Source organism: Macaca nemestrina, chromosome 2, assembly GCF_043159975.1.
Source record: "Macaca nemestrina isolate mMacNem1 chromosome 2, mMacNem.hap1, whole genome shotgun sequence".
NCBI classification, from domain to species: Eukaryota; Metazoa; Chordata; class Mammalia; order Primates; family Cercopithecidae; genus Macaca; species Macaca nemestrina.
Window position 1 is genome coordinate 159,425,150 of NC_092126.1, and position 20,212 is coordinate 159,445,361.

A 20,212-nucleotide genomic window follows, 5' to 3' on the forward strand; every position below is an offset into this window, starting at 1 on the left:
TCCACTAGCTCCCCTTACCTCTTTGGTGTGTGTGTGGAAGGAGACAGACATGTCCAGGAGAAGCTTCCGCTGCTCCACCCTGCGCACGAAGTCTTGGATGCGCACCTCCAGGTGTCGAGCTGCCTTGTAGATCTCCTCCGGGTCACATTCCCCCGTCTGAGCCAACTGCTCCGCTGCTTCTAGGAGCTTGTCCGCATTGGTGTACGTATTCTGCCAGCAACAACAGTGAGGCAAAGTCAAGTTGCAGTCGCGACTTCCAGCAGCCCACCCTGGGGCTCCCCCGAGCTGAATGGAGGGGCGTGGGCGCTGAGCCGAAAGCTCCCTAATCTGGCACTGAGGCGCAGTTTGCGGAGCTGGCACGCCGCCTCTCAGCAAGCTAGCAGCCTGCCTGGCTGCTCTGCACAGGCGGGCACCAGCGAGGTGCCTCATCCACCCCTGGGATTTCTCAGAGGTGCAGTGTCCCTGGAAAGAAGTGGAGAGAGCCTAGAGAACCTCCATACCCCAGCTGCTCCCAATCCCCTACCTTCAAGAAAACCCATCGCTGCCCTCACATCTCAGGCTGTAACTGTCAGGATCAGAAATAGCACACCCACAAAGACAGTCTGTATTTCTATGTGAGAACACCAGAAAAACACTAACTGGGAGACTCGCTTTGCTTTTCTCCTCAAGTTCCCTGTAACTACTGGTGTTTATCTTTTTGGAACAGAGCTATTTCTTTGGAGGGGAAGGGATCAGCAACTCTAGGGAGCTGACAAAAGGCAGCGGCCACAGTCAGAGGGAGGAGATGCAGGCTACTCCCTGCGGGCCCAGGGAATGTTTGCAGGAAGGTTGGGGAGGAGTCTGTTGATTTTGTTTATCATAAGCTACTGCATGCACACACGCGCACACACAGTTGTCCAACCCCCTGTCTGTACACACCATGGTATTCTCCAGAGCATTTTAAAAGGCAACCAGCTTGTAATTATTATTCATCAGGATGGGAGCCACTGCCTTTAGAATAGTTACTACATTATTTGCCACAGATACAACTTTTCCTCAGCAGGCTTCTCATTTTGAAAGTCTCCTGATATGTCCTGACTTACAGCTGGTGACTCAGGTGTACATATATTTCTTAGTATCCCTAGAGTTGGCACAAAGCTCTAGAGTAGGGAACAAGCAGAGCAGTCAGTATCAAACACAAAGTGAGCGGAGAATTGAAATGGATTCGTGAGCAATGACTCTCTGGTGCTTTGTTTTGCTTATGGAGACAGGGTCTCTGAGTCTGTAAGGAGTGTTTTGGACTCACTTGAAGACCTGCGTGCTATGGACTGAATTGTACCCCCCACTCAAATTCACATGTTCCCAGTATCTCGGAATGTGACCTTCCTTGGAAACAGGATAATTGTAGATGTAATTAGTTACGTTAAGTTCAAGTCATGCTATAGTAGGATAGATCCCTAATCCAATATGACTGGTGTCCCTATTTAAAAAAAAAAATGCCATGTGAAGAGACAGACATGCACACAGGGAGAATGCCATGTGAAGATGAACGAAGAAAGTGGGAGATGTATATACAAGGCTAAGAATGCAAAAGACTGCCAGAAAACTACTAAAAGTTGAGAAAAAGGCATAGGGCAGATTTCTCCCTCATATTCCACAGAAAGAACTAACTCTGATGACACTTTGATCTCAAATGTCTAGCTTCCAGAACTGTGAGAAAAGAAGTTGTTGTTATCGAAGTCACCGTCTCGTGGTGCTTTGTTACGACAGCCCTAGGAAACTGAGACTCTAGGGTTGAAACTTTCAGAGGCTGTGGAGCCAGCCTCTTGATTGTACTGGTATAGGACTGGGGAAGATGGGCAGGCAAACACTTGTCTTGGCTTCTAGAAATTTGGAGAGAGGCCCCAGGGGATCCATAAGAAATGCTGCTTGAAAAGCAACTTCCCAAGGTAAACATCGTTCCAATGCTGGTGAGACCGCGTTGAAAAAGAGAAAAAGTCATTTACATTGTCCCAGTGCTTCCAAGACAGGGTTGAAAAAGAGGAAAAATCACTTGGCCCCAACTGGGAAATTCATGGAAAAACAGCAGCTTCATATGAGGAAAGGAGCTTTGCCACTGGGTTAAACCAGGGTACGTCAATTCTGGAAAGCAGATGAAGGAAGTCATTCACTCATGAGAGACATGCAGGGAGACAAGGGGAATGACAGGCAAGGGTAGACCTCTAGGGCTGTGGGTCAGGTTAAAGAAAGCTCTTGTGGGATTTCTAGTCCCACAATTTCTAGTCCATATGCCCACAGCTGATGGGAGAGAGGTATTTTAGGAATCCCTCAACTTGTCCACCTTAAATCCTAGAGAATCTCAGGATTCTCCCCACCCCTGCTCCCCAAAACCCCTAGAGATTGTAACTTTACATTCTGTAGACAATAAATAAAAATTTGTGGCAAAGTCAAAGTGAGCTTGCTAGCAAATTAGGTTTGGGACCAATAAGAGATAAATAAAAAGCCAAACTGAAGTGTCTACTACATGTAAGGTGATCAATTTGTCCCAGTTTGCCCAGGACTTTCCTGGTTTTAGCATAGAAATTCCTGTGTCCCAGAAATCCCCTCAGATCTGGGAAAACTGGGATGGCTGATCGCCATAATACATATCCAATACTGTAAGTATCCCAAAAGTACAGATAAATATATAATGTATTTTGTCTCAAAGAAGAATAAAATCATTCTTGAGAGAAATAACATGACAATACATAAGATGGGGCAAGCAACAAACTAATAGATAATTAGGGGTTACAATTTCTTGATATGATATAGATGCTGAAGAAAAGAAGTAAAACTGAGAATAATAGTAGCTAATAATTATTAAATATTTTGCACATGACAAAGATTGTTCTAAAGGATTTTATGCATGCTATCCCCTTTAATCCTCACAATAACCCTATGAAGTTGATGCAGCCATCATTCCCATTTTACAGATGAAGAAACTGAGGTACAAAGAATTTCTGGCCAAAGTCACATGGCTAGTAAGTGGCAGAACCAGGATTAAAACCCTGTTGGCAGGCTTCAGAGCCCAAGCAACAACCCATTAAACTACCCTGCCTCTATAAAGAATATAGGCAGGAGCCTGAGGATGGGTAGGATTTAGCAGAGAAGGAGAAGGGCTTCTCATAGCCAAGCCTGTCTTCTTTTTGCACCCAGGGTACTCTATATTTATCCTACCCCACAGCCATCATCATACTTTATAGTAACAATGTGTCTCCATGGTATCTCTCTACTGGTCTGTGAGCCCCTTAAAGGTAGGTTCAGTATCTCATTCATCCTTGGTTCCCCCAAGCCAAGCGCTGTGGCTGGTATGCAATAGGCATTTACTAAATGTTTGTTGAATAAAGAAGACACAAATGAGTAGGTCTGTTTGAATAAGTTGAGTCAACCTGACTAAAGTTGGAGAGTGGCAGAAAATCAGGTTGGATACGTCAGTGAAGAGCTATTAAGATAGATACATTTTATAGAGAGAATGGAACAATAAAGACAGATGGGAAGGCAATGGGGTCAGTGTTAAAGCTGGGCTCTCACCTTTGTCTCTGCCAAGCTCTCTTCCCTATTACTAGCAGAAAAGAGCTTCGAAAATTCAGACACAATCACAACTGTCTTCTACTTAAAACTGTTCAGTGGCTTCCCACTGCCTTTGGGGTAAAATGTCTTGACACGGTGTGCAACGCCCTTCTTCACCTGACACTTTTTCCCTTCAGCTTCAACCCACATCACTTTCCTACAAACAGCCTAGGAAGTAAATTACTTGCATCCCCCAAAACTCACTGCACTGAATCTTGCCTCTGTGCCTTTGCACATATTCTTCTTCAGCCTGAGATGCCCTTCCCTTCACTCTTGTACTTGACCAACTCTTATTCACTCTTTAAGACCCAGCTAGGGCACTGCTTCTTCCAGGAACTCCACTCTCATATCCTCTTCTCTCCCAAGGCTAGCTTATGTGCCCTCCTCTGGACTCCTAGAGTGATCTATACCAACCCTGTCCATGGTACCTGCCACTTTCTACTGCAAATGTTTGTCTTTCTCATCTCCTTAGGGGCAGATAATGTCTCTCATCTCTTTCCCTTACTGTATGGCACCTAGTAAGTGCTCCATAAATATTTAGTAAATGAATGAATGAATTAAAGAAGATATCAACCACCACCAATCTTAATATTCAACCCTAGCTCCTCATCAACTACCCGGTACAAGACATTACATGATAGAATTCACGTTCAATGTTCAATTTTATTTGGTATATCCTACCTCCTGGCACAGCCTTGAAATAGAAATGTGTATGGAAAATATCAACTAAAGTATTACCAAAGCAATACTTCGATTCTTATCAATACCCCCAAATTGGGACAAGGATCACAACGGGTTTCTGCTCATTTTCTGACCAAATCAGCAACAGATTTTGACCCAGGGCCAGAGTCTGACCTTGCTTTGAACATATTTCCTAGGCATTCTTTGGTTTCCCAGCTTCCTAGTCTCTCTGCCTTGGACTTGATGCCTTATTGACATTTCCCAACAGATATGCCAAAAATGGGTTATGAGTGCTCATATATAGATCCCTCAGCTGTTGGAGCTTTCAGGTAGGACCTGTGGTAGACAGAGCCCCTGATTCAGAGATATGGGTCACACCGATGGCTGCAGTTCCTGTTCTTCCCTCTCCAACACCCCATGACTGTGTCAACCAGGTACGATGCCCTAGATAATTCAGCCCTTAATTCTAACTTAAACACTCTGCTGAAGCCTCAGCCCATTACTTTTGAATTTTCTCCCCAGGAAAGAAACAGAACATTCTAGGATAATTTGTCTCTAACAGGAATTTCAGCAATACAGGTATGTTTTCAGATTCCCTGGGCTGAAGCAGAGAAGCAGGAAGCAGGCTTTTTAAAGGCAAGGGGTGGGAAAGACAGTGAATAAAAACACTCTAGAATCAAGAGGCTACTTCCTTGGTAATATGAAGTGAGAATCTTGGCTTTATGCCCTGGGAATGAGGAAGGATGAGGCCTGAAAGTCACCCTTACTATTCAAAAGAGGCAATGTAGATTAAAGAATGAGACTACCAGAGGACCAGGAGAAAATCCCCCTCACAGTGAGCATTTTTTTTCGGGCCAGCATGGCTGAAACCAGCAGGTAATGAGATGAAAGGAAAAAAAAATACATAAGCATTGAAGACAAAGGATACACAAAAGCATAGGCATTGGGGAGGGCAGCAATCAAGATAACACCCAAAACCTTACATCTGAATAGTACTTTACAGCTTACAAATCTCTTTCACCTTCCTTCCTTACCCTCTCTGGGGCAGATCTGCAAAGAATCCATATGTGAGGAAACTACCTGAGGCTAGAGAAAGAACCATCTGAAAGAATTAGAGATAACAGTACCTAGCACTCACACAGTTAGAAATAGCACTTGCTCCTACCAGTCAGCATGGAAAACCTCATGATTAATGGGATGTTGGACGGAGTACCCAGAAGGGTCAGAAGGGTAAATAAGTAGACTTAGAAAGAGAACTGCTCTGGTCTTGCCTAGTACATTTTAAGAGAAAGACCTGAACAGATCATTTTTTTTTTCCATGTAACTTTATTGTGTCTCAGAATAAAGCTTAAGAATATTTATAGGAATACAGAAATATCCACAACTGACAAGGTAAAACTCGTGATGTCTGGTATCTAGTAAAAAACTAACAGGCATGCCCATTATCAGGAAAATCTCACCTATGAGAAGGAGAAAAACCGATCAATGAAAACTTACCCAGAACTGAAACAGATATTAAGATTAGCAGACAAGTATTTTAAAATGGTTATTATAATTGTATTTCATATGTTCAGATAGTTAAGAAATAAAAAAATTTTAAAAACCCCTTGTACTTCTAAAGATGAAAAACATTAGACTGTATTAACAGTAGGTTAGGCTTTGCAGAAGATAAAAGGACTGAACTTGAAAACTGCAAGAGTAACTATTTAAACTAAAATACTGAGAGAAAAAATAAATTTTAAAAATAAAGCATCTGTGAGCTATGGGATAACTTCAGACAGGCCAATATCCATGTAATTGAGATTCCATAGGAGAAGAGGAGGGTATTGGAAAAGATACCTAAAGAAATAATGACCAAGAAGTTTTCAAATATAACAAAAACTATAAATCCAAGAAACCCATCAAACCCTCAACATAAGAAACACAAAGAAAACTACACCAAGGAACATAAAAGTAAAATAAAATGGCAAAAAAGGGAAAGAAAAGAAAATCTTTAAAGTAGACAGAGGAAAAAAGGACAAGCTATATACAGAGGAACAAAGATAAGGATGACAGCAGACTTGTTACTGGAAACAGTGCAAGCAAAAAGACAGTAGAGCAACAACTTCAAAGTACTAAAAGAAAAAAAACAAAAACAAAAAACAAACCTGGGAATTCTGTGCCCAGTACAAATATTTTCAAAAACAAAAGCGAAATAAAGACTTTTTCAGATATACAAAGACGAAAGAATTCTTCACTAGCAGATATGCAAGATAAGAAATGTTAAAAGAAGTCCTTCAGGAAGAAGGAAAATGGTATCAGATGGAAATACAGATCCATACCCAGGAATCAAGAGCACTGGAAATACTACATGGGTAAATAAGGTTTAAAAACTAATGATAACAATGTAGTGTGGGATTTATGGTACATATATAAGTAAGATAAGTTAAAATACTATAAATCCTAAGGCAATCGTTAAAATAATAAAGAGTTATAGTTGATCAGCCAACAAAGGAAGTCAAACAGGATCATAAAAATATTAAATTAATCCAAAAAGGCAAAAAAGGGGGAAAAGCAACAGATGAAACATATAGGAAAAAAAAAAAAGTGATAGGGTTAAATCTAAACTTATCAGCAATCACATTAAATATAAATTGTCTAAACACAATCAAAGGGCAGAGATTGTCAGATTAGATAAAAAAGCAAGTTCCAATTATATGCTGTCTACAAGGAATGCACTATAAGTACAAAGACACCAAGTAGGGTACGAGTAAAAGGATAGAAAAAGATACAGCATGATAACACTAGCCAAAAAAAGCTGGGTGGCTATATTCATATCAGACATAGTAGAATCAGACAGAGTGAATAACATTACCAGGAAAAAATGAGTAATATTATCATTTGGTAATGATCAAGGGGTCAATTCATCAAGAGGATATAATAACCCTAAACATTTATGCATCTATCAACAAAAGTTCAAAATATGTAAAGACTGATTAAACCCACAAGGAGAAATAGAGAAATCCATAATTATAGTCAGAGATTTCCATGCCCCCTCTCAGTAACTAATAGAACAAGTAGATAGGAAATTTGTAAGGATATAGATTTGAACACTCTCAACCAACGTGGCCTGACATTTATAGGGCATTCCACCCCCACCTCAACAGCTGAATTCATATTTTTTTCAAGTGCTCACAGAGTATTTACTGAGATAAACCATATTCTCAGCCATAGAAAGAGTCTCAACAAATTTAAAGGGATGCAAGTCATACAACATATTTTCTCTGACTATAATGTAATTAAATTAGAACTCAATAACAGAAATCTCACCAGAATATTCACAAATTATTGGAAACTAAATAACACATTTCTAAATAACCCATAGGTCAAAGAAGGTGGCATCAGTTAACCAGGTGTCCACAGTATGCTAAGCATAGTGTTAGGTTCTTTATCGACATAATCTCTAAGCATTGGGATCAATCATAAGATAGATATTATTAATATCATTTTACAAATAAGAAAACTGAGGCTCAGAGACATAAAGTAACTTGTTTAAACAATGTTTTATAACTAGAAAATGGCAAGCAAGTCTCTCTAACTATAACTTCCAGTACTTTTCACCGAAACATGTACTTCTCCAAAACTCACTGTAAAATCTCCAGCTCTTCTGCTTCTTTATTACTTTGAATTACATTCACTCTTAGGCCTTTGGTTTTTAAATTATGACACTATAATTGTTCATGTGCAACAGCCTTTTTTTTTCTTTTGCAATACATTTCTTTTGTGTGCATGTTGTCTTCTAAGGAGAGTTGTACTCACTTTAAAGGAAAGAGTCCATCTTACTCATCTTTTCTATCTCAACTATTCATCAATGTACCTAGTGGGCATAGTGCTCTCCTTTCAGTAGTCACTCAACCCAAAAACTCTGCAGTTCAGCAGCTTGACAGCAGTAAGGTGTCGTATTTCCCAGTTCCATTTAGCACTGAGAATGTATTTGCCATGTAAATGAAGGTTAGAATCCCAGGATAAAATAAAGAAATTCAGTTGAGCACATAATAGCTTTAAAATATAGTACTGACACAGCACATTGTCTATGATGAAGGAGGGTGATATAGAAAAATGCTTTTCAGTTTTCATCCTAGAGCACCAGGAATATATTTCTCCTCCATCTGTTGGTTCTTGTAGTGGGAAAGGGGATGAACTCTGGGAATGGCAAAGTCGTCTTTGGTGGAAAAGTAGGAAGAAACAGAGGGAACTAGTTCTGGGTACCAGTGATGGTTTGACCCACCACATTACATCTGCTGCAAGAACAATATCTTCTTAGGTGCCCTGAATAAGTGAACAAATAAGTTCCCTCCATTAGAATAACTTTATGTCCAAATAAGGAGTGTCTAAGGAGTACCCTAAAGAGATGCTCCTTAAAGTTGAAGACTATCTATATAAATCTTCAGTTACTAATTGGGACTGATACGAAAAATAACTATTGCAGGTACCAGTGCCTCCCAACATGAGTAGTTTTGGTACTGAGATTATCTCTGGGAACTTAAACACCAACTTTATCACATTTACATATGTAATCATCACCCTGTCCATTCTCACACATTTCTACTTGCTGGAGACTATTTTTCTTTATATCTAAAATGCTTTAGCACCTTTTCCTATAAAAGGCATATTTTTAGAACTCCACATTTTTTTAAAGTAAAATTTTATTTTCCTACAGTCTAACTTTGTGTGTTTAGGAAGGTACACAAGCCTAGAAATTCTGAGAAAATTATAGTAGTTCTTTGCTGGGGTGTTCTCTTTCACTGATCCCTTTTCTTTCTTTCTCAATAACTCTCTTCATTTACACATTATTGCTTTAAAGGACCTTCAAAATATTCCCTCCCGACTGTAAACTAGAAGCTAAATATCTGGTCACTCTCAGGCAGGAAAGCAAAAGAAATACTTAACTGTTAACATTTTATCCATTTAATAACAACAACAATAAAATACCTTGTTTGTGGATTAAAAGGCAAAGTCAATCCTAGAGGTTGCCAACACTAGTTACAAGATATAATTTGACAGATAACACCAGGTCCAGACTGTAAGAAAAGACTAGCTCAGATTCCAGAAAACATGGCCACCCTCTGGGACCTGAAACATACAGCAGGTAAAGACTCTGTCCCTGACCTCTCCCCACCTAGCCCACCAGGGAATGGGGAGCTGTGGAAGGCAGAGTCGGGGCCGTAAGCTGGGCCTAGGGAAGCCAGGACTAGCACTTAGAATGGGACACAAAGAAGACGCTGCAGAGAGCAAGGAGACTAGAGGCCCAGAGCTGCTTCCTGAGACAAACCAGAGGAAACAATGGAGAGCAGAGACAGCTGAGCAATTAGGAGACCAAAATGAGGCATGCACTAAGCAGACACAGAGCTCTGAAGACTGTGGAGGAAGGCTTCTTCCTTTTCCCACTGAGCAGGCCCCAGATATAGCCAGCTGGCATTCATGTTGCTGCTGGGAAGCAACCCATCACTCCTGGAATTTGATAACACAATCTCCATTCCTCTGGTGACCCTCTCCCCTCCCTCCTTTCCCTCACTCTATTCAAACTGGCAAAACAATGAAGGGGAACATGCAGCCACAACAGAAGAATGGGGACAAAACCATTTTAAAAGTGAAGAAGATAGACTTAAATATTCAGATGTGGATACACAGAATGCCCAGTGGCCCCGTCCCGGCAGAAATTCATTCTTGCATGGAATTCCTGAAGCCAAAGAAACAAGCAGTTGGTAAGACAGCATCCCCATGGAACAGGATAAAGCTGCCTGCTGCAGGGTTTGGCAATTCAAGAGGTATGGGGGGAAATGTATCCACAGCAATGTTCTCTCTCAAAAGATGTAACTTTGCAGTGTTGCTGTTTTTCCTGTTTTCTATATTCTATGTTTGGCTGGCAGTGGGAGGGAGTGGGTGTCAGAGACAGAAGACTGGGCTTTGGAGAGACAAGACAGTTGGCTTGAAAATACTGCTGAAAACTGTGGGACTTGTGGATTTATTTTTCTCTCCTGTTCCATTCCTAACAGAGGAAAAGAGGAAAAGGCTGTTCCTGACATGGAAAGGTGGGTCAGATGATGAGGTGACCAAATCAGAGGGTTTGGCCATACTTCTGCCTCCATCCCTGTTACCATAGTGCTCTTTCAAGTCCTTTCACCCTGTTTTGGTGACATATACCTCTGTTGCCTGAGGTTATGTCTATATACATCTGTAGGGAGCCCACAGCCTCTGATATAAGAGCAAAGGTACCTGACCCTCTTAATGATGATGCTCCTGCTCCCTTTCCACCTTCCCAGAATCTGGACTCTTTCTACCTTAGACCATTCATGCTGCAATCACAAATCCTTTACAATGGGTGGCTTATACATAACAGAAGTTTATTTCTCACAGTTCTAGAGGCTGAGAAGTCCAAGATTAAGGTACCCACAGATTCAGTATCTGGTGAGGGCTTCAATTTCTGGTTCACAGATGATCTTCTCACTGTGTCTTTATATGATGGAAGGGAATAGCCAGCTTTCTAGAACCTCTTTAAAAGGGCACTGCTCACCTCCCAAAGTTCCTGCCTCGTAATACAATCACATTGGGAATTAGGTTCAATATATATGTTTGGAGGAAACACAGACATTCAGACCATACTGCTACTTGCCCTGGGTTTTACCTTAGTTAACCTCCCTGGGCTTGGTCCACAGATTATGTGGAACAGAGTTTCTCAACAGTAACACCATTAACATTTTGCGCTGGTTAATTCTTTGCTTGGGGGGCTCTTGTGGGTTAAATTCTGTACCCACAAAAAGATACGCTGTAGCTCTAACCCCTTACTTTAGAATGTGACCTTATTTGGAAATAACACTGTTGCAGATATAATTAGTTAAGATGAGATCATACTGAAATAAGGTAGGTCCATAATGTGGTATGACTGGTGTTCATTCATATAAAAAGATGTCCACATGAAGATACAGACATACAGGGAGAGCGACATGAAAGCTGAGATTGGAGTGGTGCAGCCACACGCCAGGAAATGACAAAACCACCAGCAAGTCACTGGAAGCTAAGAGGCCTGGAACAGATTCTCCCTCATAGCCCTCGGAAGGAACAACCCTGCTAACACTGCAGTCTCAGACTTCTAGCCTCCAGAACTCCGAGACAATCAATTTCTGCTGTTTTAATCTGTGCGGTTTGTGGTACTTTGTTACAGTAGCCACAGGAAACAAACACGGGCTGTCCTGTGCACTGCAGAATGCGTAGCAGCATCCCTGGAATCTACCCACAGGATGCCAATAGCAACCTCTTCCCCAGATGTAATAATCAAAAACGTCCCCAGCTACTGCCAGATGTCCAGGTGGGCTGGAAGTCGGGGGGAGACAAAAATTGCCTTCCAGTTGAGAACCACTGTTTTAGACCATAAGACCACAGAGGAAGCCGAATTGAGAAAGATCATACAACTGCCCCAGCTTACAGTATTTTTCTGATAATCATTCAGATGGCAGAAACCTTAAGGAATCCTCTAATCCTTTGGTTCTCACAGGACAGGGGGAGGAGGTTAGGGGGTTGAGGGCCAAGGGGTTTGAGAGATAAAGATAGGAGCTTGGAGGGACAATGTAGTACCCTGGCTCTGCTCCAGGTTATGTAAATTAGGATGGGCTTGGGGAGGGAGTTGTGGGATTGTCTGACAGCCACGTTTTAAAAGCTCCCAGGTGACTCTAATTGCAGCCACTCATCTACCATTGAAACCGCTCATCACAGGAAAGGGCTCAAAGCCTGAGCTGAAATTCCAACATGAGAGAAATCTAGTCTTTTGCCTTGAAAAGGCTCAGAACTTAGGACAGTGATATATTTAACACTTTGTATGGCAGTTTAAATACAGTAACTGTGGGTTATAGAAATGAAAACCAGAAATGACCAAAATGCTCAACAATACAGAATAGTTCACTACACTCTGGTACGTAACACATGATAGAGTATTACCCACTCACTACAATTATGTTTTTGAAGAATATTTAATGACTTAAAGACATGTTCTTAATTAATATTAAATGAAGAAGTCAGACTAAACCAAAGTATGGTTCTAATTTTATTATATAAAAAAAAACCTACTACTGATAATGATAATGCTTATGCTATTATATCATATTATAGATAAGGAAATGGAGGATTAAAAATGTAAAAGAACTTCAGAAAGCTCACATAAATAATTGATGTTGATCTGGAATTCACATTTGTTTGATCCTGGGCAAAACAATCTTAGTATTCTGCTGTGTTAAATGGAAATTTATCAATAAATATTAATAATGGTTATGTCTGAGTGATATTAGAGATAAATTTTCTTTTCCACTATTTCCTTGTTTCCTAATTATTCCATGGTGAATATATATTAGTTTCATAATTAGGAAAAATGGAAAAAATCACTTAAATATAAAAATTATATGCAGGGCATTGTTTAGAAATTATTCTAATGAAGAAAATGTGGCACACATGTACAATAGAGTAGTATTCAGCCATAAAAAAGAATGAGATCCAGTCATTTGCAAAAACTTGGATGGAGCTGGAGGTCATTATGTTAAGTGAAATAAGCCAGGCACAGAAAGACAAACATTTCATGTTCTCACTTATTTGTGGGATCTAAAAATCAAACCAATAGAACTCATGGACATAGAGAGTAGATGGATGGTTATTAGAAGCTTGGAAGGGTAGTAGGAAGTTGGGGGTAAGGTAGGAATAGTTAAGGGCTACGAAAAATAGAAAGAATGGAAAAGACCTACTATTTGATAGCACAATAGGGTGACTATAGTCAATAATAACTTTATTGTATATCTTAAAACAACTTAAAGAATTTAATTAGATTGTAACTTAAAGGCTAAATGCTTGAGGGGATGGATACCCCATTCTCCATGATGTGTTTATTTCACATTGCATGCCTGTATCAAAACATCTCATGTACATCATAAATATATACACCGAATATGTACCCACAAAAAATTTAAAAATAGTACAAAATATTTTTTTAAAGAAATTATTCCAAATAGTAAGCAGAAACATTTGTTTTGCAAATGTTTCCTTATTTTTGTAAGAAGAAAGATGTGTAAGACTATTGGTAGGAAGGTAAATTAGTATAGCCATTATGGAAAACAGTATGGAGTTTCCTGAAAAAAATAAAAATACAATTACCATACAACCCAGCAATTCTGTTACTGGATATATATCCAAAGGAAATGAAATTACTATGTTGAAGATATGTCTGCACTCTCATGTTTACTGCAGCACTAGTCACAGTAGCCAAGATATGAAATCAACCTTCGTGCCCATCAGTGAATAAATGGATGAAGAAGACAAAGGGTCTTCAAAAAATTCATGGGAAATGTGTGATATTTAAAAGGAAACTATGCGTGGATTTCAACTTTTTTACACCCAAATAAACTCATACTAACTTGTCATAACATACCTGAACAGGAAGTAGTTTGAGGTACTAAGAAGGATAAGACATCAGTTTCAAATAGCCCCAATCAGAGCAACATGAATGCTGCTAAAATTGAAGCAAGGACAAACATCAAATTTATGGTGAAGCTTGGGTGGAAGAATGATGAAATTATTTATGCTTTACAAAAAGTTTATGGGGACAATGCCCTAAAGGAATTGGCAGTTTACAAGTAGCTAACTCATTTTAAGAAGGAATGAAATAATTTTGAAGATGAAGCCCATAGCTACAGACCATCCACATCAATTTGTGAAGAAAAATTAGTCTTGTTCACGCCAATGATTAACCACAGAAATAATAGCCAACACCATAGACATCTCAGTTGGATCAGCGTACACAATTCTGACTGAAAAATTAAAGTCGAGCAAACTTTCCACTCAATGAGTGCCAAAATGATTGCAGCCAGATCAGTTGCAAACAAGAGTAGAGTTTTTAATGGAGACTTTAAACAAGCATGATTAAGATCTTGAAGTATTTCTTTGAAGAACTGTAACAGAAATGAAACATAGTTTACCAGTATGATCCTGAAGACAAAACACAATCAAAGCTATGGCTACCAAGAGGTGGAAGTGGGAACCTATCAAAGCAAAAGCAAACTGGTCAAGAGCAAAGACCATGGCAACAATTTCTTGGGATGCTCAAGGCATTTCACTTGTTGGCTTTCTGGATGGCCAAAGTGATAATATTTGCTTACTATGAGAGTGTTTTGAAAAAATTACCCAAAGCTTTAACATGAAAATGCCCAGAAAGCTTCACTAGACAGTTCTCCACTAAAACAATGCTCCTGCTCATTTCTCTCAGCTAAACAAGGGCTTTTTTTTTTTTTTTTTTTTAGAATTTTGATGGGAAATCATTAGACATCCACCTTACAGTCCTGATTTGGCTCCTTCTGACATCTTTTTTGTATCTTAATCATAAAAAAAATCTTAAAGGGCATCCATTTTCCTTGAGTTAAGAACATACATTGACCTGGTTAAATTCCCAGGACCCTCGGTTCTTTAGGGATGGACTAAATAACTGGTATCATCACTTACAAAGGTGCCTTGAACTTGATGGAACTTATGTTGACAAATAGCGTTTATATATATTTTTTCTTTTAAATTACATTTTCCATAAACTTTTTGAAGTGCTGTCATATAGACAATGGAATACTATTCAGCAATAAAAAAGGAGATCCTGTCATTTTTGACAATATGAATCAACCTAGAATATGTTATGGTAAGTGAGATATGCCAGGCACAGCAAGATAAATACTGCATGATCTCACTTATATGTGGAATCTAAAAGAGTTGATCTCACAGAAGCAGACAGTAAGGTGGTTACCAGGGGATGGGATAATTGGGGGTGGCGGTTGGGAGGTCTTGAGGCAGGGGGGTTGGGGAGATGTTGGCCAAAAGATACAAAATTTCAATTAGATAGAAGAATAAGTTCAAGGGATCTATTGTTCAACATGGCATCTATAGTTAACAATATATGTATTCTTAAAAAATGCTAAGGGAATAGATATAAAGTTCTCTCACCACAAAAATGATAACTATGTGAGATGATGCATCTCTTAATTAGCCAGATTTAGTTATTCCTCAATGTATATATACTTCAAAACAATATGTTGTACATAGTAAATACATACATACATGTTTCTGTTGATTAAAAAATAAGAAATTTAAAAGAAAAAGAGAAAGATGTGCAAGATAACTGATTATCTTGGGAGTGTGGAATTGAGAAATGGGAGTGGAGAAATAATTAGCTCTTTATTTACACATCTTTGCAATGTTCCACATGTTATTACAATAAACAGGACTTTCTCCAAAATTTGAAAAACACCAAAGAAATTTTAAAAGGGAAAGATAAGGATTCAATATATTTTTGTCAACTGACAGGTGAAAATGTGAGTGCATTTAGAAATACAAATAAATTTCATTACAAATATATTTATCTTAGAGATGAATGCATTTCCTAGTTATGTAAACCCTGACTAATGCTTGAAGAAGTACAATAAAATATACAATCACAAAACATGTAAAATGTCTCTGTAGCCCCCCAGTCAGATATTTCACATTTCTCAGTCTGGACTTTATGACATTGCTTAGCATAGCTTAGAAGAAACATGATGTTGGTATGACATACATATGCAAAAAAACTCATTAAAAATGATCACCTATGATGTCCTAGAAATTATTCTCCCTGGGCACAATGCCAGCATCAATTATTCATAACCTTGAGTTGTTTTCCTCAGCCATCAGAAGTAAGAAACATGTCAAATTTGAAAGTACTTAAAAGTGAGGCAGGTGCTCCGATCACATCCCTAGAGCCTATGTCTGAAGTGGCACCGTAAGTTTTGGTTGAAAGCCTTCCCTATCACCATCATATAAATATCAAAAGCCTTAGTGCCATGACACAGAACTAACAGCAGCACGGAATGACAGGCAGGGAGTCTGGACCTTGGGTTCCTGCATGTGTGAAACTGACAAGCTGATATAGATTGAAATGCTTAGGGCCTTTTAAATGAGAATTAGTAACACAAAGGTGGAGTAATGCAAAGTGAAAGGGATAACAGGTAACACTCAGATCTAGAAAAATCATTCTCTCTTGTCTAGTCTCACTGGTTTGCTCTAGGATTGGGCTATCAGCATGGCTTTAGAAAGTCAAGTCCACTTGTATCTCACCTTCCCCAGGTATACTGTTAAAATCGTCATCATCATCATCCAGCAGAAATGTAGGTGTCAGGCATAGGGCTGCTCTAGAGACTGTGTAGCAGCTGACTAGGTCCCGTGGAATGCAGACTAGCCCTAGAACCATACTGTAGTATTGGGAGAGACCCAACAGTGAGTAGAAAAACTTAGCTTCTTCAGTGGCTCTCGGGGTGTCCCTACTCATTACTGAGATTTGTGGACATTGCCATAGGTACTCCCCTTCATTTTTAAAGGGGTGAATTGTGTTCAGAATGCTTAGTATATAAGGCATGAAAAAATATAAACTGTATTTGAGAGTTCATCATCAATAAAAACAAAATTTGAAAAGTTTCTCCATGACGTGCCTAGGGTTAAGTCTTGGTTCTCTACATAATTAAGTTATATAGACCCCAAGGACATGAAAGAAATGAAGGGTGACAGTAGCACAAATTAGCAATATAATGCTGAGGTCATACTTGGTAAAGGAGTGACCAGGGCAGGATGGATAAAGCTGGAGACATTTTCAGGAAGTGACTTTTTGAGTCAACTTTAAAGCCTAGAATGTGAAGCCAAAGAGTAATCTGCTAGGCAAGGGAATGGCATGGCAATAGTACAGATTTGGCAAGCTCACTGTGGGAGCACAGCAGACGTGTCTAACAGCTCTACAGGCAGAACAGCCCAGCTGTCCTCAGTGAAGCACGGTTTGGGAGTCAGACACCCCAGCTCTAGTCCTCACTGTGGAATAAGCCCTAATGAGTGGCTGTCTGGTGTGGAAAGCTGGTGGGAGGGAGTCAAGAGGAGAGAAAGACAAGAGGAAGGAGACCTATGCTAGTGACAAGGCCATCTGCACACACTTCTCAAACAGGGCTGGATCGAGAGATTTGTTTTAGGGCAAAAGAGACACCACATATCCACTAAGGACTGTTCGCCATGCACTGTCGGCCAAAACCCAGGGCCATCTGAGACCTCCGGCTCCCCACTTTCAAAGCAGGAACATGTTCTTCCCACTTCCTTTCCTTAGGAGATTAAGTGAAAAGACATAGCCATTGCAACACTTCCTCAGAGCAGAGAAGCTGCAGGAGATCAAAGTCTCCCCACATAAAGCTCTTCAGGGAAAGGGCAGAATCCAAATAGCTGAAGATTGGACCATGAGACAGGGAAAGGTCATGAGGTTCAGGCTCCCATCCCATCATTCAGCTAATTTTCTGAAACTCTTGACTGTTCCTGATGTTCACAGGCCAAGAGCTATCTTCCATGACTACAGACTATACCCATAATCCTCACAGTCACAAAAACCTAGGCAAGAACCGTAAGTAATTCCATACAAATCCACCCTCCATAAGAGAAAAAGAAAATTAAGCAATGGTATTAATGTGGACAGTGACATAATGAAACAAGAACAAGCTGGCTTGGAGGCAGGATCTAGCTAGGCATAAATAAGTTCACAGAACCCCCAAAAGGTAGATATAAGAAGCACTGTAGACCCCCTTGCTGTCTTGAAGTGGGGCAACACTGCTTGCTGTTGAGAGGTCGCTGGGCAGGGCTGCCCGTTTTTCTCTGATTAGAAGGGCGGTGAAAAGAAACCGACAGAGAGCTCGAAATGCAAAGCATCATGCTGTTTCCACTTACAACCGCTTTTGCCCCAAAAGTCCTACTGACCTGAACTTATATAAATAAACATCAGAACAGGGAGAGATTTTGCTCATTAAATCATTAGCTTTAGCTTTAGAATGTGGAAAGTTTCCCGGCTAATCCTGCTACGCATGGGAATCTGGCCCTCAAACAGTGAAAGAAGCCCAGGGCATCAAGAGTTCAGTTAAACTCAGAGACTGGTCAGCACATTCCCTCTCTTGGGAAACTCCTGGGATGGGGCAATATCATCAATCTCTTCTATATCTTTAGTTCTTCTTTTCTGAGTGTGTTCCAGACATGATCTCATCCACTGTCACCATATCCCCTGAAAAATAATGATGGCAATTTACATTTGCTCTGTGCTCTAGACTTAAAGTACTTTTAAGTACATTATCTTACTGCATGCCTACTTCAACTAAAATGGAATAGATATCATTCCCATTTTGTAGATGTAGAAACTGAGGCTTGGCAAGGTTAGGGGAACTGTACATATAGGTGGGGTGGCTCTGGCCTCCCCTTCAAGTATTCTAATCCCTGTATCCTTCTCACTGGATCTTGTTGCTTCCCACAAGGAAGAAGGCAGGAAGAATCTGTAACTCCCATTTTGTTGATGGGGAGATTGTGGCACTAATTTTTCCAGTGATCTTTGTGTGAGGCATAGAGTGAAGAAAGGAAAAATCTAGGAAATTATCCTTAGTCCAGGTCATCTGGCACCCTGAAGTCATGATACAATGTAATTTCTTGGAGTAAATCCCAAACTTTATACTATAATTTTTAAAATTTATTTATTGACATATAATAGTTGTACATATTTTTAGAGTAATGTGATATTTTGATACCTGTATGCAACATATAATGATCAAATCAGGGTAACTGGGATACCCAAACCTCAAACCTTTCTAACTTTGTAAACTTGCAAAGTTTCATCAGAGTGACAGCTACAGCAGGTGAATCAGACTCAAGATCTGCATCCCAATAATCCTCTTCTCTTAGCTGTATTTTTTTAAGCAAATGAAACTGACCTTGGGAATTCCCAAGACACTAAAAGAGTCCATAGGTCCAAGCCTCCTGAAGAGAAAGAAAAATGAAACATGTCCATTATATGGATTTGGAGTTCCCTTTTTAGCCTCTTCCATGGCTTCCTTCCCTTGGTGATATTTTAAAATTCTAGGCAGGTGATAAGCCAAAGTCCACCGGAGCTATTTCAATCCATATTTGGCATTGTTGAGGCTCAGATATATTGTGCAAAATAGCCCATGGTGTGAAACACCATGGAGATATGTAATTATAGCTGAAGTTGCCAGTATTTGTTTTGTTGGCTCCTGGATTGCAGTAGGACAGCTGCACCAATCTCTATTTAAATCCAAAGGGCAGTATCTTGGGCTAGCTGGGCATATGCCTTGTGCATCCCAAGACAAATAAAGGCACCAATCCTGTTGAGGCTTGGATGTCCTCTGGTATCTGCAGGGGGCCATAAGAACTCAGTTCCCTCTGTCTCAAACCTGGCTTCCTTTCCAGGTGGAATAACTCAGATGTAATTATCTGTTCCTGTCTCAACTTGGCAGTGGGCTTTTCTCCTGTTAAAAATTTATCCTGAACAGAATTGGTTTATGAAAATGCCTCCAGTTGCTCATCGGCAGAGAAAAAAGACAGATCTGCCTGGTGGGTTGCTCTTGTTGGTGATGTGTGTTTATTTTTTGGTTTGCTTAATATATTGCCCGAAGCCCTTTTCCTCAGGGCTCTTTGATACTGGTTCCTATTCCTCATTGCCTGCACCAGCTGCCTCATCTACCCACATGTTCTCAAATCTCTTACCCGTCAGCCCCCACAACCTGATTTGCCCCCATTACCCTGAACGCCTCGGCCAGAAAGTACTTGCTTCATGGAGGTTTCAGGGGGCCTAGAAAGCACTGCCCACCTCAAATCACACCTGGACCAGTGGGAAGGGATGAAGGAGGAAGAGGAAGAGGAGGAGGAGGAGGAGGAAGAAAGAGGCTACAAATGTTACTGTTCTGAAACTGTCCCCACCACCACCACTGCCACCATCGCTCCTCCCCACCCCAGCCGGTTTTATGGACTCAGAAGGTCCTCATAGCCCTGTAATATATGCACACCTACAATGAGGAACTGGAAAGGCTTGAGAGGGTTCCTGTAAATTGCC

The 20,212-nt window shown here is 40.2% G+C and overlaps 1 protein-coding gene across 26 annotated transcripts in view; it reads right to left on the reverse strand.

Annotated features, from left to right (window-relative positions):
- Positions 1 to 20,212, reverse strand: part of LOC105470260 (kalirin RhoGEF kinase) — a 700,354-nt gene that overhangs the window by 346,276 nt on the left and 333,866 nt on the right. For all 26 annotated transcript variants that reach the window (XM_071089172.1, XM_071089152.1, XM_071089145.1 and 23 more), the window contains exon 11: positions 19 to 210. In XM_071089172.1, the coding sequence (XP_070945273.1) occupies positions 19 to 210 (192 nt within the window). The remainder of the gene's footprint in view (positions 1 to 18; positions 211 to 20,212) is intronic.